Source organism: Cydia amplana, chromosome 21 (genome assembly GCF_948474715.1).
Source record: "Cydia amplana chromosome 21, ilCydAmpl1.1, whole genome shotgun sequence".
In the NCBI taxonomy this organism is placed as follows: domain Eukaryota; kingdom Metazoa; phylum Arthropoda; class Insecta; order Lepidoptera; family Tortricidae; genus Cydia; species Cydia amplana.
The window spans coordinates 6265619-6278734 of NC_086089.1; the positions used below are offsets into that span (position 1 = coordinate 6265619).

The 13116-nt window shown below is 38.4% G+C and overlaps 2 protein-coding genes across 2 annotated transcripts; both read right to left on the reverse strand.

Annotated features, from left to right (window-relative positions):
- Positions 1-731: 731 nt before the first annotated feature.
- LOC134658060 (uncharacterized) lies at positions 732-1857 on the reverse strand. The gene is made up of 2 exons (XM_063513662.1): positions 1439-1857; positions 732-959 (listed from the first exon to the last, which is right to left on the reverse strand). Exons 1-2 carry the CDS (start codon positions 1559-1561, stop codon positions 738-740), a joined length of 345 nt encoding a protein of 114 aa, XP_063369732.1. The 5' UTR covers positions 1562-1857; the 3' UTR covers positions 732-737.
- A 1405-nt stretch (positions 1858-3262) lies between these two features.
- LOC134657999 (uncharacterized) lies at positions 3263-4848 on the reverse strand. Its single transcript, XM_063513594.1, has 2 exons — positions 3886-4848; positions 3263-3538 (listed from the first exon to the last, which is right to left on the reverse strand). Exons 1-2 carry the CDS (start codon positions 4840-4842, stop codon positions 3317-3319), a joined length of 1179 nt encoding a protein of 392 aa, XP_063369664.1. The 5' UTR covers positions 4843-4848; the 3' UTR covers positions 3263-3316.
- Positions 4849-13116: the final 8268 nt, after the last annotated feature.

The following is a 13116-nucleotide window of genomic DNA, read 5'->3' on the forward strand; positions in this document are numbered from 1 at the left end:
CGGCGGCCAAAAGGGGGACCGCTCGGCGTCAGTACGCATCGGGAACAGCCTAAATCTAAGATGGCATCACGGTCAGTTGCAATCGCTATTTATTCAAAGCTTCAGTCACTAAGTTACTCCGTGCAGTCGACGAACTCAAGGACTATACTAGTCCTTGACGAACTTTATTATTTACTTGGTATGCCCCAAAAACTACATAATTTTTTTGGCCTCCGACACAAGAGCACGCCATTTTGCTCTGTCCCAGCTTTCATCAATGCCCAGGTCCACCCATTGATACCGTCCCACAGCCTCAGGTACCCACTCAAAAACTATCAGGTTTTGGTATTGCAACTTGAGATATATGTACATAGGTAGTTACCTAGGTGTATTTTGTCAGCCAAGAATTTTTCAATAATAAACATATTTATTTTCAGTTAAAAAAAAACATTCACAAGAAGCATAAAAGCAAAAACACATTTGAAAGGAGACATTTCTGAAATCACACTTTTTTGTAGAATTAACAGAGATGTCTAAAATATGTCAGGAAAATAAATGCACATAATTAAAATAATTCTGAAAATACTCTTCGACATAATTTTTCTGTTGAAGTTACATGAAACATAAAAATACATGATTCCTAGTTGATACATGAAAATGTTACTGGGTATAGATAGTAAGTATTGTAAGTAGGTATCTCATGACGTGGAGAACTGTTGACAACGATGAAGACGGCTCCATAGTTATGTTAACTCTCCTCACAGCAGTCCCCACTCGACGTAGTTATTGAGTATACCATTAAAACGCTCTCTAAAAAGAGCGTTACCTGCCACCGCAATATCGTCAATATCTGCATCCTCATTAAAAGCAGGGGGTTCGTCTTTGTCCATCAACACCATAGGCAGTAACGCCACGCCTATAGCTAGCCCCATCATTGCACACTCTGCCACGTGCGATCTGTAAGTATTCTCCGGATATACCTGAAAGACGAACCATTTTTGAGCAGAAATAATTGTGTACACTGCCATCTATGGGCACATCGGCTCACTAATTTACGGGACCTAATGTCATGCAATCTGCATGTTAATATGCCTTGGAAGGACCCCCCCTGAACGGATTTGCCAGAATGACCTATAATCGCGAGAAATGTCGAGAAATTGTACGGCAAGCAACATCTGTGCCTGAGTGGTGCCTGATATTAGCAGTTGACCACGGCAAAGAGTATATATAACGACAGAGGAAAATAATGTATGTAGACATGAAAGAATTACCTACCTATGTAGTAGGTAATTCTTTATCAGATGAACCGATTTCAACAATTGAAGGGATGTTTACAAAAACAACATAACTGACTACACTGGTTGACACCTGCAACGATTAACAATGTTCTTAAAAAAGTATCAACCGCTCTAAGCAGTTATGTTGTTTTTGTAAACATCCCTTCAATTTATATGTTAACCTGCTCTGGGTCAACGCGTAGTCTAAACAAGGACGCCTTCAGCTGCTCATAGTACAGATCCAGTAATTCTCGATAGTGGGCCCGGCGAAATGATTCGTCTGTAGCAGTATAAATGAAGTACATTAGATCGACCACAGCATTTGCATCGTGAACCAACTGAAAGTCAACGACAGCTAATTCTAATTTCCCCTTTTCTACGCCTATGCATTAAGTTGCTTGGCTTGAAATCTCCGTGAACCAAAACGTTGCTGTTTCTTCTTCGGTGATAATAATAACCCATAAGTATTTGATGGAATCTCTTCGGTGTCTGAAAGTAGTTTTCAACTTTTTCTCTATGTTTTTCAGCGGATGAGAACGCATTAGCCAGCATTTTAGGCGAAACGCTTGCCAACCACATTTCTAGTTTTGATTCGTTCTTCGTTAAATATTCGCTGGTTTTCTTAAAAGCATCTGGCTCATACTGGGAGTAAGCCAAGGAAAGAGCATGAAACTGCGCAATCAAAGCGATACCTGTTGACATATACTCAAAATCCGCAGATTTATGTCTATCAGAATCCTCATAGCCTTTTGCAACCAAGTCTTCTATTACTAGAGTTTCGTCCAGATATTCGAAGCTGCTTCCATAGAGTTTCGGTTTACGGAATCTATGCTCCTGTGGGACACTGCACATTTCTTCTAACTTTTCGTATTTCTTCCACAATGTTTCGTAGAAGTACAGCTCGACGCTATACGGACAAAAAATACCGTTACTCAATCGTATTCTTTCACTCCACGCGGCAGATTTTGCGAAGAGCTTCATGTCTGTTTTCCCTTTAGCGCGGAGTGTCGAGAAACTCAAGAAGGAGAGAGACGACATGATGCTGTACGGTTACCATCAGTTTGTCACTGACATAAACGCCGTCGAGAACGTAATTTACTTTCTATACATCTCGCTCGCACTCGCATATTCGTGCAAACGGGATGTATAGAAAGTAAATTACGTTCTCGACGGCGTTTATGTCAGTGACAAACTGATGGTAACCGTACTGGATCCATCGGCGTCCCTTTCCGTGACCAGGTAGTCGTCATACTCCTTCTGTTATCTTCTCAAACAAGTTCCGCCGAGATGCTTTCACTTGCCTTGACATTGCGTAAATGTTCATTTTGTTTCCACGTCCACTAATATTAACATTAATTATTCTGCCCCCTTAAGCCAATTAGCGGTATCTCAAAAACAAATGATGTTGAAAATGGAATTATAAGATAAAGAATTTAAAGTATATGTTTGCATTAAATTTTGATTTGAGATACCGCTAATTGGCAGTATTGTTATCAATAATTAAAATGTTAATATTATTAATAGGTACTATCGGTAACAGAAGAATAATGTGGATTGGTTTGTCGTTTATAAAAGGTTACAATCAAAGCGTAGGCACCCAATTTAATCGTAGAATCTGGTCACTAATTTTCACGACATACAAAAGGATTTATCCCGAATTAATGCGGACATCTTCTCAAACACCTCGGTCACTAATGAGTAATGTCTTCCATTTTTGTCACTAAAAATACTTTTATCGAACAATCAATTTGAATCTTATCCACGTAAAACTTTCGTCACATAATAGCAAATTATTTAACTTTCATTGAATTCATGATAACATTGATAGCTCTTGATCTTGACTATATGTATAGTACAAAAATGTAACTACTTAACACAAAGTGGTATAGGGGTAAGCGTGACTGGCCTTCATATTGGGGCGTGTCTACACATTGATTAGTGTTTATAGCGAGTTCATACATTTGCTACTTGTTGTATGAACTAGTAAATACTTATTGCAAGTAGGTATCTCATGACGTGGAGAATTGTCGACAACGGCTCCATAGTTATGTTAACTCTCCTCACAGCAGTCCCCACTCTACGTAGTTATTGAGTATACCATTAAAACGCTCTCTAAAAAGAGCGTTACCTGCCACCGCAATATCGTCCATATCTGCATCCTCATTAAAAGCAGGGATTTCGTCTTTATCCACCAACACCATAGGCAGTAACCCCACGCCTATAGCTAGCCCCAACATTGCACACTCTGCCACGTGCGATCTGTAAGTATTCTCCGGATATACCTGAAAGACGAACCATTTTTGAGCAGAAATAATTGTGTACACTGCCATTTATCGGCACATCGGCTCACTAATTTACGGGACCTAATATCATGCAATCTGCATGTTAATATGCGTTGGAAGGACCCCCCTGAACGGATTTGCCAGAATGACCTCTAACCGCGAGAAATGGCGAGAATTGTACGGCAACGCAACATCTGTGCCTGATATTAGCAGTTGACCACGACGTCCACGACACTCCGCAAAGAGTATAACGACAGAGGAGAAGAATGTATGTAGGTATGTCTGTTTTTCAAGGATAATTCTTTGTCAGGTGAACCGATTTCAACAATGTATTTGTTATTTTTTACCTGCTCTGGGTCAACGCGTAGTCTAAACAAGGACGCCTTCAGCTGCTCATAGTACAGATCCAGTAATTCTCGATAGTGGACCCGGCGAAATGATTCGTCTGTAGCAGTATAAATGAAGTACATTAGATCGACCACAGCATTTGCATCGTGAACCAACTGAAAGTCAACGACAGCTAATTCTAATTTCCCATTTCTACGCCTATGCATTAAGTTGCTTGGCTTGAAATCCCCGTGAACCAAAACGTTGCTGTTTCTTCTTCGGTAATAATAATAACCCATAAGTATTTGATGGAATCTCTTCGGTGTCTCAAAGTAGTTTTCAAGTTTTTCTCTATGTTTTTCAGCGGATGAGAACGCATTAGCCAGCATTTTAGGCGAAACGCTTGCCAACCACATTTCTAGTTTAGATTCGTTCATCGTCAAATATTCGCTGGTTTTCTTAAAAGCATCTGGCGCATACTGGGAGTAAGCCAAGGAAAGAGCATGAAACTGCGCAATCAAAGCGATACCCGTTGACATATACTCAAAATCCGCCGATTTCTGTCGATCAGAATCCTCATAGCCTTTTGCAACCAAGTCTTCTATTACTAGAGTTTCGTCCAGATATTCGAAGCTGCTTCCATACAGTTTCGGTTTACGGAATCTATGCTCCTGTGGAACACTGCACATTTCTTCTAACTTTTCGTATTTCTTCCACAATGTTTCGTAGAAGTACAGCTCGACGCTATACGGACAAAAACTACCGTTACTCAATCTTGTTCTTTCACTCCATGCGGCAGATTTTGCGAATAGCTTCATGTCTTTTTTCCCTTTAGCGCGGAGTGTTAAGAAGGAGAGAGACGACATGATGCTGGAGCCATCAGCGTCCCTTTCCGTGACCAGGTAGTCGTCATACTCCTGTTCTTCTGTTATCTTCTTAAACAAGTCCCGCTGAGATGCTTTCACTTGCCTTGACATTGCGTATGTGTTCATTTTGTTTACACGTCCACGGCTATAGACTGAAATTTTGTTATCATTAATTAATATTAATATTATTAACACTATCGGTAACAGAAGAATAATGTGGATTGGTTTGTTGATTATAAAAAGTTACAATCAAAGCGTACCTACCAGTGGCGGCGCGTCCTTAAAAGCCGATTCCCACTGGCTTTCCTGTTTTTGGACGTTTGAGCAGAGTTGTAAAAGAAATATGTAAGCCAAATTAGCCCCGGCTTGCCTATGGATATGTTTGACGCGCCGCCACTGGTACCTACCTAATTTAATCGTAGAATCTGGTCACAAATTTTCAAGACATAACAAAAGCATTTATCCCGAATGAATACGGACATCTTCTCAAACACCTCGGTCAATAATATCCTCCATTTTTTCAATAAATTTGAATCTTATCCACGTAAAACTTTCGTCACTAAATAGCAAATGTCACATTAATTGAATTCATGATAACTCTTGATCTTGACTGTAGTACGAAAACGTACCTACCTATATTTAGGTACAATTTAAAGTTCAGTGTGTAGGTGATACCTATTGATATTATGAATACAGCTGTTAATTTCAAAGGTTTACTGTAAGAGGTCCCATTAAAGGAGGACTCACGCTAGAACAGTCCGGGTCCGGGCCGAGGCGACCGACCCAAGCAAGCATCACGTGATCACCGAAGCTTCGAAGTTACTATATACTAATATTCCGTAAACAAAGACACGAAGAACGAAGGACACTTTGCCCAGGACCCAGACCGTTCTAGCGTAACTCATCCTTAAAAAGATAACATTTATTGAAAATTAAAACCAGCCTTTTACTTCTTATTCTATAGCATAACTATTTGTGTTTTTGTATATTCTGTACAATAAAGAGTTAATACGTATACGTACAATGACGTACATACATTTGATGGTACCCCAATCTTGCCCCTGCCACAAGACACCCTGTAAGGGTATAATCAAGCGGTTAATTGTAACGGGTCGGTTAACGTAACGAGGTTGTCGCGGCAGATTACGGCGAGATTGGAGTGAGATTACAGCTGACTATATACAGGTGCTATGTGGTTTTATTGCGTTGTATTTTATAAAAATCACGATCCGTATTTGTTATACGGCCTAGTTTACAGAGATGCGATTTATTTGAAATACTTCTATTTAAAATGCAAATACAAAATGCAAAATACCTATTTTGTATTTTGCATTTAAATGCCTTTTAGTAAAAAACATTTTGTATTTTATTTGAAATACTTTTAGTGATGTATTTTGCATTTTTAATATTCATTTCAAAATGCAAAATACTTTGTGATTAAGTTTAGCCAACATTATGAAATGTTAAACAGTCAAACAAAATGAAATGAACGAATGACGCTTGTATTGCCGAATTTGACCGATAGAGGCGCCTGCTAGCCATGCGCGCCCTTTTTTTCTTCTTTGGTCAGAGTGCGCGCCTTATAGCCGGTTTAGACTCGTGGCTCGCCTCGACACACTGGCGTTCAGCTTGTCATTCGGTTATAAACCTTATGCCGTGCCGTTAGTGTTTAAATTATATTAGCTCGACGAGCTTGCGAGCCACGAGACGAGCCGCGAGCCCATTGATACGCGTACTGATAAAATATGACCAAAATGTCATGCATAAGTTGCCATGTTATTAGACGTTTTTGTTCGGCTCGGCATTGTGTCTCTATTTCTCATGATAAATACCTAAAATAAATAAAAATATCTAAGATTTGGTCAAAAGGTATTTTATTTTGAAAAAGTATTTTGAAAATACCTATTTTGCATTTAGCATTTGAAATACAAAACACAAAACTATTTGGTATTTTGCATTTGAAATAGTAAATCTGAAAAGTATTTTGCATTTTGTATTTAAATGCTTTTTTAAAACCATTTTGTACATCTCTGCTAGTTTACCCTCTGGGTTGGAAGGTCAGATGGCAGTCGCTTTCATAAAAACTATTGCCCACGCCAATTACTGGGATTAGTTGCCAAGCGGACCCCAGGCTCCCATGAGCCGTGGCCAAAATGCCGGGACAACGCGAGGAAGATGATGAAGTAGTTGACTACAGTTACGGAACCCTAAAAACGCTTAAGAGCCGAGATATTATATTCCATTTCAGTTATATTCAACATATTACGGTTTCCTGAGCGGTAATGATTTCAAGTAAAGCGCACGAATGCAGGCGTTATCGCTTGTTGACCAAACAACACTCTCAGAACAATTGGCTATAACTAGACACATTGAGGTTGAACACTAATCCTAACACTATACCTCTCGCGTCGAATTATGGTCCCTATTATAGCAGCATTTTTATATTAACTGTCTCGCATTTTTTTTTAACTAAGCCCAACGCAAAGAGACATTAAGGAACTGTCATAGGGGCCTTCATCCGATGCGAAAGGTATAGACAAAGAGAATAGATAGTATAGAGGGGTCCTGTCATAGTAAATTTTGTAGTCACAGTAAATTTACTGCCATCTATCGACACACGATTAAGTTGCTAAGCGGGCGAGGGGTTCAAAATTACCTTGACGCGCTCTTATTCACTTAACAATAAAGTCGCGTCAAGACAATTTGAACACCTCGCCCGCTTTAGCAACTATTGCTGCTGACTGTACAAACAATAAAAACAACAGGTACCTACGGGATACAAACCGCGGAGAATCGGGGGTCGCTCAAGGTTGAAAAACAACTTATAATTAATATACTGATTAAGAAGAATAATGCACTAATTATAGTCATTACTTATATTATTATCTGTATTAAGCAAAACAATATTCATACGAAATTATTTTTATAAACAATGATTAAAACCGGCCTAGTACGTGCCGGACCACGCATAGTGAAGGGTTCCATACCTGCATAGGATACGAAAGAAAAAATATAAGCAATATATACTTACTAATAAAAGCTAAACAAGCAAAAACTTCGCGACATTTGCGTCTTTTCAAGAAGAAGAGAAGATATTTGGGAAAAGCTCATTTATTAACGGTTCAAATGATCCGATTTTTTTTTCATAAAGATCTATGGATGACGTGACACACTAAGTTATATTATATTATAGATGTAGAGTCCCACTGCTTAAACAATTTTTTTTATTTTAAATCAAAATACAGTTCCTGAGTTTCCAATTTCATTTAAACAAGCAACAACGGTTGCACTCCGGGAGTGCCGATAGAAGTGAAAACTCACCTTAATATGTTACTGACGCTCGGTAACACGATACCAGGGATGTTGCGAACATCCGCATCCGCATCCGCAACCGCGGAACTTCCGCATTATTTTCAACATTCGCATCTGCATCCGCATCCGCATAAAATCGATGCGGAGCTTATGCGGATGCGGATGGTAAACAAGTCGGTACAGGAACGTCTTAGCGGCGGCGTAAGTGCTAGGTAATTTCGTCATCTATATATATAAATGCAAGTGTCCTGACTGACTGACTGATTCATCAACGCAGAGCCGAAACTACAAAAGATAGAAAGTTGAAATTTGCACACTAGGTTGCATTTATAAAGTGTACAAGAGATAAGAAGCGATTTTGAAAAATTCAACCCCTAAGGGGGTTAAAAAAGGGGATGAAAGGTTGTATGGGGTACAAGTTTTATTTTAAGCTAGGAATTTGAAACTTTGTAAAAATATATTATATTAAAAAACAAGAAAACTAATTTCAGTGTTTTTGAAAATTCATCCCCCAAGGTGGTGAAAAAGGGGTTGAAAGTTTGTATGGAGATCAAATATTTTTGTGAGTGTGGGACTTGAAACTTTGTATATGGGGATATTATTATAAGACAGGAAAAGTAATTTCAGCGTTTTTGAAAATTCATCCCCTAACAGGGTTAAAAAGGGGTTGAAAGTTTGAATCCATTACAAATGCTTTGAAACTTCTTAGAAAGACATAATAGCCGATTACAAAAAAAAAGTAATTGCAACGTTTTTGGAAATTCAGCCCCTAAGGGGGTTAAAAAGGGGATGAAAGTTCGTCTTGGGGTGCAAATTTTATTTTAATCTAGGAACTTGAAACTTTGCAAAAAGGTATTCAATTAAAATACAAGAAAACTAATTTCAGCATTTTCGAAAATTCATCCCCTAAGGTGGTGAAAAAGGGGTTGAAAGTTTGTATGGAGATCAAATATTTTTGAGAGTGCGGGACTTGAATCTTCGTATAAAGCCATATTATTAGATCACAAGAAAAATAACTTCAGCGTTTTTAAAAATTCATCCCCCAAGGTGGTGAAAAAGGGGTTGAAAATTTGTATGGAGATCAAATATTTTTGAGAGTGCGGGACTTGAATCTTTGTATAAAGGCATATTATAAGAATACAAGAAAAATAATTTCAGCGTTTATCAAAATTCATCCCTTAAAAGAGTTAAAAAGGGGTTGAAAGTTTGTATCGAGAATAAACATTTTTTGACTGCGGGACTTGAATCTTTGTATAAAGGCATATTATTAGGATACAAAAAAAGTAATTTCAGCGTTTTTGAAAATTCATCCCTCAAGTTGGTAAAAAGGGGTTGAAAGTTTGAATGGAGATCAAACATTTTTTTGAATGCGGGACTTGAATCTTTGTTTAAAGGCATATTATTAGATTACAAGAAAAGTAATTTCAGAATTTTTGAAAATTCATTCCTCAAGTTGGTAAATAAGGGGTTAAAAGTTTGTATGGAGATCAAATATTATTGTGAGCGCGGAACTTTAATCTTTGTATAATGGCATATTATGTATTAAAATAAGAGGATACAAATTTCAGCGTTTTAAAAAATTCATCCCCTAAAAGGGTCGAAAAGGGGTGGAAAGTTTACATAGGGTTCAAATTTTATTTAAAGCTAGAAACATGAACCTTCATAAAAAGCTATTTTATTAAAAGAGAAGAAAAATAATTTCAGAGATTTTGATAATTTATCCCCCAAGGTGGTGAAAAAGGGGTAGAAAATTTGTATGTAGGTCAAACATTTTTTTGAGTGCGGGGTTTGAATCGTTGTATAAAGGCATATTATAACATAACATAAATTATTTTTAAGACAAGTAAAGTACATTCAGTGTTTTTAAAAATTATTCCTCTAAAAGGGTTATAAGGGGTTGAAAATTTGTATAGGGTTCGAATTTTATTTAAAGCTTACTTCAAACTTCGTAAATGGGTAGTAGTATAGGTAGGTAATATGTATTTAGTAGGTTTTATTAAATAGTGGACTTAAAAATCTTCTAAGGGTTTTGAGAGTGAGAGGGATTATATCGAGAACAATTTTATTCAGTTTATTGAAACTTCTTAGCCAGGTTGTGAAATACAAATCTCATGCATTGTATAATAATGAACCAATGATTAACCATCCCTACTGCTATCTTTTGCTGCATAATATTCTAAGCAAATGTATAATATATAACCACCAATATACTAATCCACGCGTACGAAGTCGCGGGCAACAGCTAGTTACCTATAACGAAATCGTCTAGATCCAGAAAAGTCGGCCAAGTTACTGTTTATTAAATATAACGCACCTATATTCTTGCTCAAATACTAAACGTTTCGTTATAAAAAAATATAAAAAAATACTAAAAATGTAATATTTGACGTTTTCTAAGTACCTAATCTTAACATCCGCATCCGCATCCGCGGATGTTAGCCTTTAAATATCCGCATCCGCATCCGCATCCGCGGATGTCAAAAAATCTGCATCCGCAACATCCCTGCACGATACATACGTTTAGCGGAGGTATTCTATTTATTTATTATATATTATTATCATTCTCAAATAAGATCACACTTTTTCATTGACATGTTTATTTACGTGTGCCATGACAACGTCAAATTATTTGAACATAGGTAAAGAGTCTTGAAAAGGAGTCCGCAACATAAATGTCGAATAACATTGAGTTTTTCTTTATTGATTTGATTTAAATGCCATTTAAATTATGAGTGGCCACCTTACGGGGCTTACGGTCACGTGATAGCCTTTCGCCCCTTACGGTCAAGTGAGCGCCTTACGCTGCTCGAGTTTATCATTTTTTCCCCACCTCAAAAAGTGCCCAACGCCGCTAAAGAAGTTTTCACTTCAAAAATCTTATAGTTTTGAGTAAAATGTCTGTGACATACGAGCAGACAGTCGAATATCAGAATAGTATAAGGTCTCATTTAGACGGCGCGCGAACTCGTATACGACTGGTATACGATTATAGTTACACTGCGGACCATTGCGGAGGTGACAGCAATTCAGCCGACCGATCAAATTACGCAATGTAATGAAACTCGCATGCGAGTTCTCGCACCGTCTAAATGAGCCCTAAGGGAGGAAGAAATGAATTGCTTCGAACCAGATTCGAACTCGCAACTTTAGTCTAGACACCACAACAGCCGGGCGGTCGCCGATTAACCAACCGCGTGCAAACTAGAGTTCATCTAAACTTTTCAAGTACTCAGCACAGACCTCTGCACAGTCTTTGACATTGTCATTGAAAAGTCTGTGCAGAATTACTCCCTTATTCATAAACGTCTGCTAAGTTAATCAGCTGATGATCATCGTTTCTCCCTCTCTATGACATAACGACAGATAGGGACAAACGACGATCATCAACTGATTAAGTTAGCAGCCGTTTATGAATAACGCCGTTAGTTTCTATTGCCCCACCAATAGCGATGTGCACAAATGTGTCGTGTTACAGGCGCGCGTGCCCGCGTCGCGCCGGGTCGGATTTCAGTAAACGGCGTCGACATGCTTCTGTGTAAGTTTAAATTTACTTTCCCCATTAGTGGTTATGTTAGTTAAAGAGTTTCATATTAGCAACGTACACAATACAGTACAGTCAGCTTTAAATAGAGTAACGGCCAAAGTGGCCAAATATATAGGAACATACTTATTCTAATATGGTCAGAGGCGGATTTTTCCTAAGGCACAGTAGGCCCGGGCCTAGAGCGGCAAAAGGCATTAGGGGCAGCAAGACAGCAATATATGATGATGTCTATATATGATGGGCGCTGACAAAGGTGCGGCTAGGAGTTACTACAGGGCCTGGGGCCTAGGGCGGCCAAGACTGCAAATCCGCCGACCGCCACTGAATATGGTAACCAAAGTGTTATAGATATCAATGGTTGCAACGCGAAGAAACCACAAAGTTGGTAGTTTCCTATAGTGTCAACCTATGCCTATAGATCAATTTAAGTTTTCAAAGCGGTTTAAATTTACGGAAATACGCTGAAAAAGCAGTAAAATGGCTTATTAAAAGGTCAATAATACCGCTGTGATACCGGTAAAGTGGTATAGGGATAAGTGTAACTGGCCTTCATATTGGGGCGTGTCTATTACACATTGATTAATGTTTATTGCCGAGTTCATACATTTGCTACTTGTTGTATGAACTAGCCATAGCCGCCCAGAGACCTATAAAAAGGTCTCCTGTTCCATTCTAATTTGAACTTTGTGTTGACAAAATAAAATTTCATTTTGCTTGGCAAGGTTTGACGTATGGGCGGCTAGAGGATAAACACAAACGAGAAAGCCAACTACACTCATCCGTATTGACCTTACTATATTTCTATCTCTAGATCTCGCAATACTGTTCGCCAAGTTATGCTCCTGCGAGAGCGTGACATCAATCGAAATATTCGATCTGTTCGACGACAACATCGATCTGGAGATGCCAATTGATACCGTCGACAAAGACTCCATGGCTCGCAGAGAGGCTGAGGGAATCGAAAATGCTACGGTAAGTTATGAAAATGCCAAGAACCTTAAATGAAGCTAATTATCTCAAATCTGCAGATAACTTATAGGCGTTCCAAAATTAAAGCGCTTATCTTATACAAATTGTACAAGTTGCCTTTAGTCGCGCCTAGGCAAGCGAAAAATGTGCACGTGCTAATAACGAGCTCCCGTACACCGAAATAAAAAGAGACAAGCTTATGTTTAACATGAGTATAACAAAGATGAATGGAATGAGAAAACTAATCAACAAAAACAAATTCATTCCATTCGTAGGTAATGAAATAATTATGGAAGATTTTTAAAGCTTCTTAATCGTTATGTTACAGTCACCACACTGGATTGTTTCGCCATTTAGGGTCCTAGCTAAATTGGTTGTTCTATACTTACGCTATGAACGTCCAATTTTGCTAGAACCCTAAATGGCGTAACAATCACAGAGCGAGACTGTACGAGTTAACCTATCTAAAGTTGTGTAATATAATCGCAGCGATCAAAATGTTGTTAAAGTAAACATTAAGTATGGTTTTTGCAGGCATGTGCGGGGAACGGCGAGTGTGA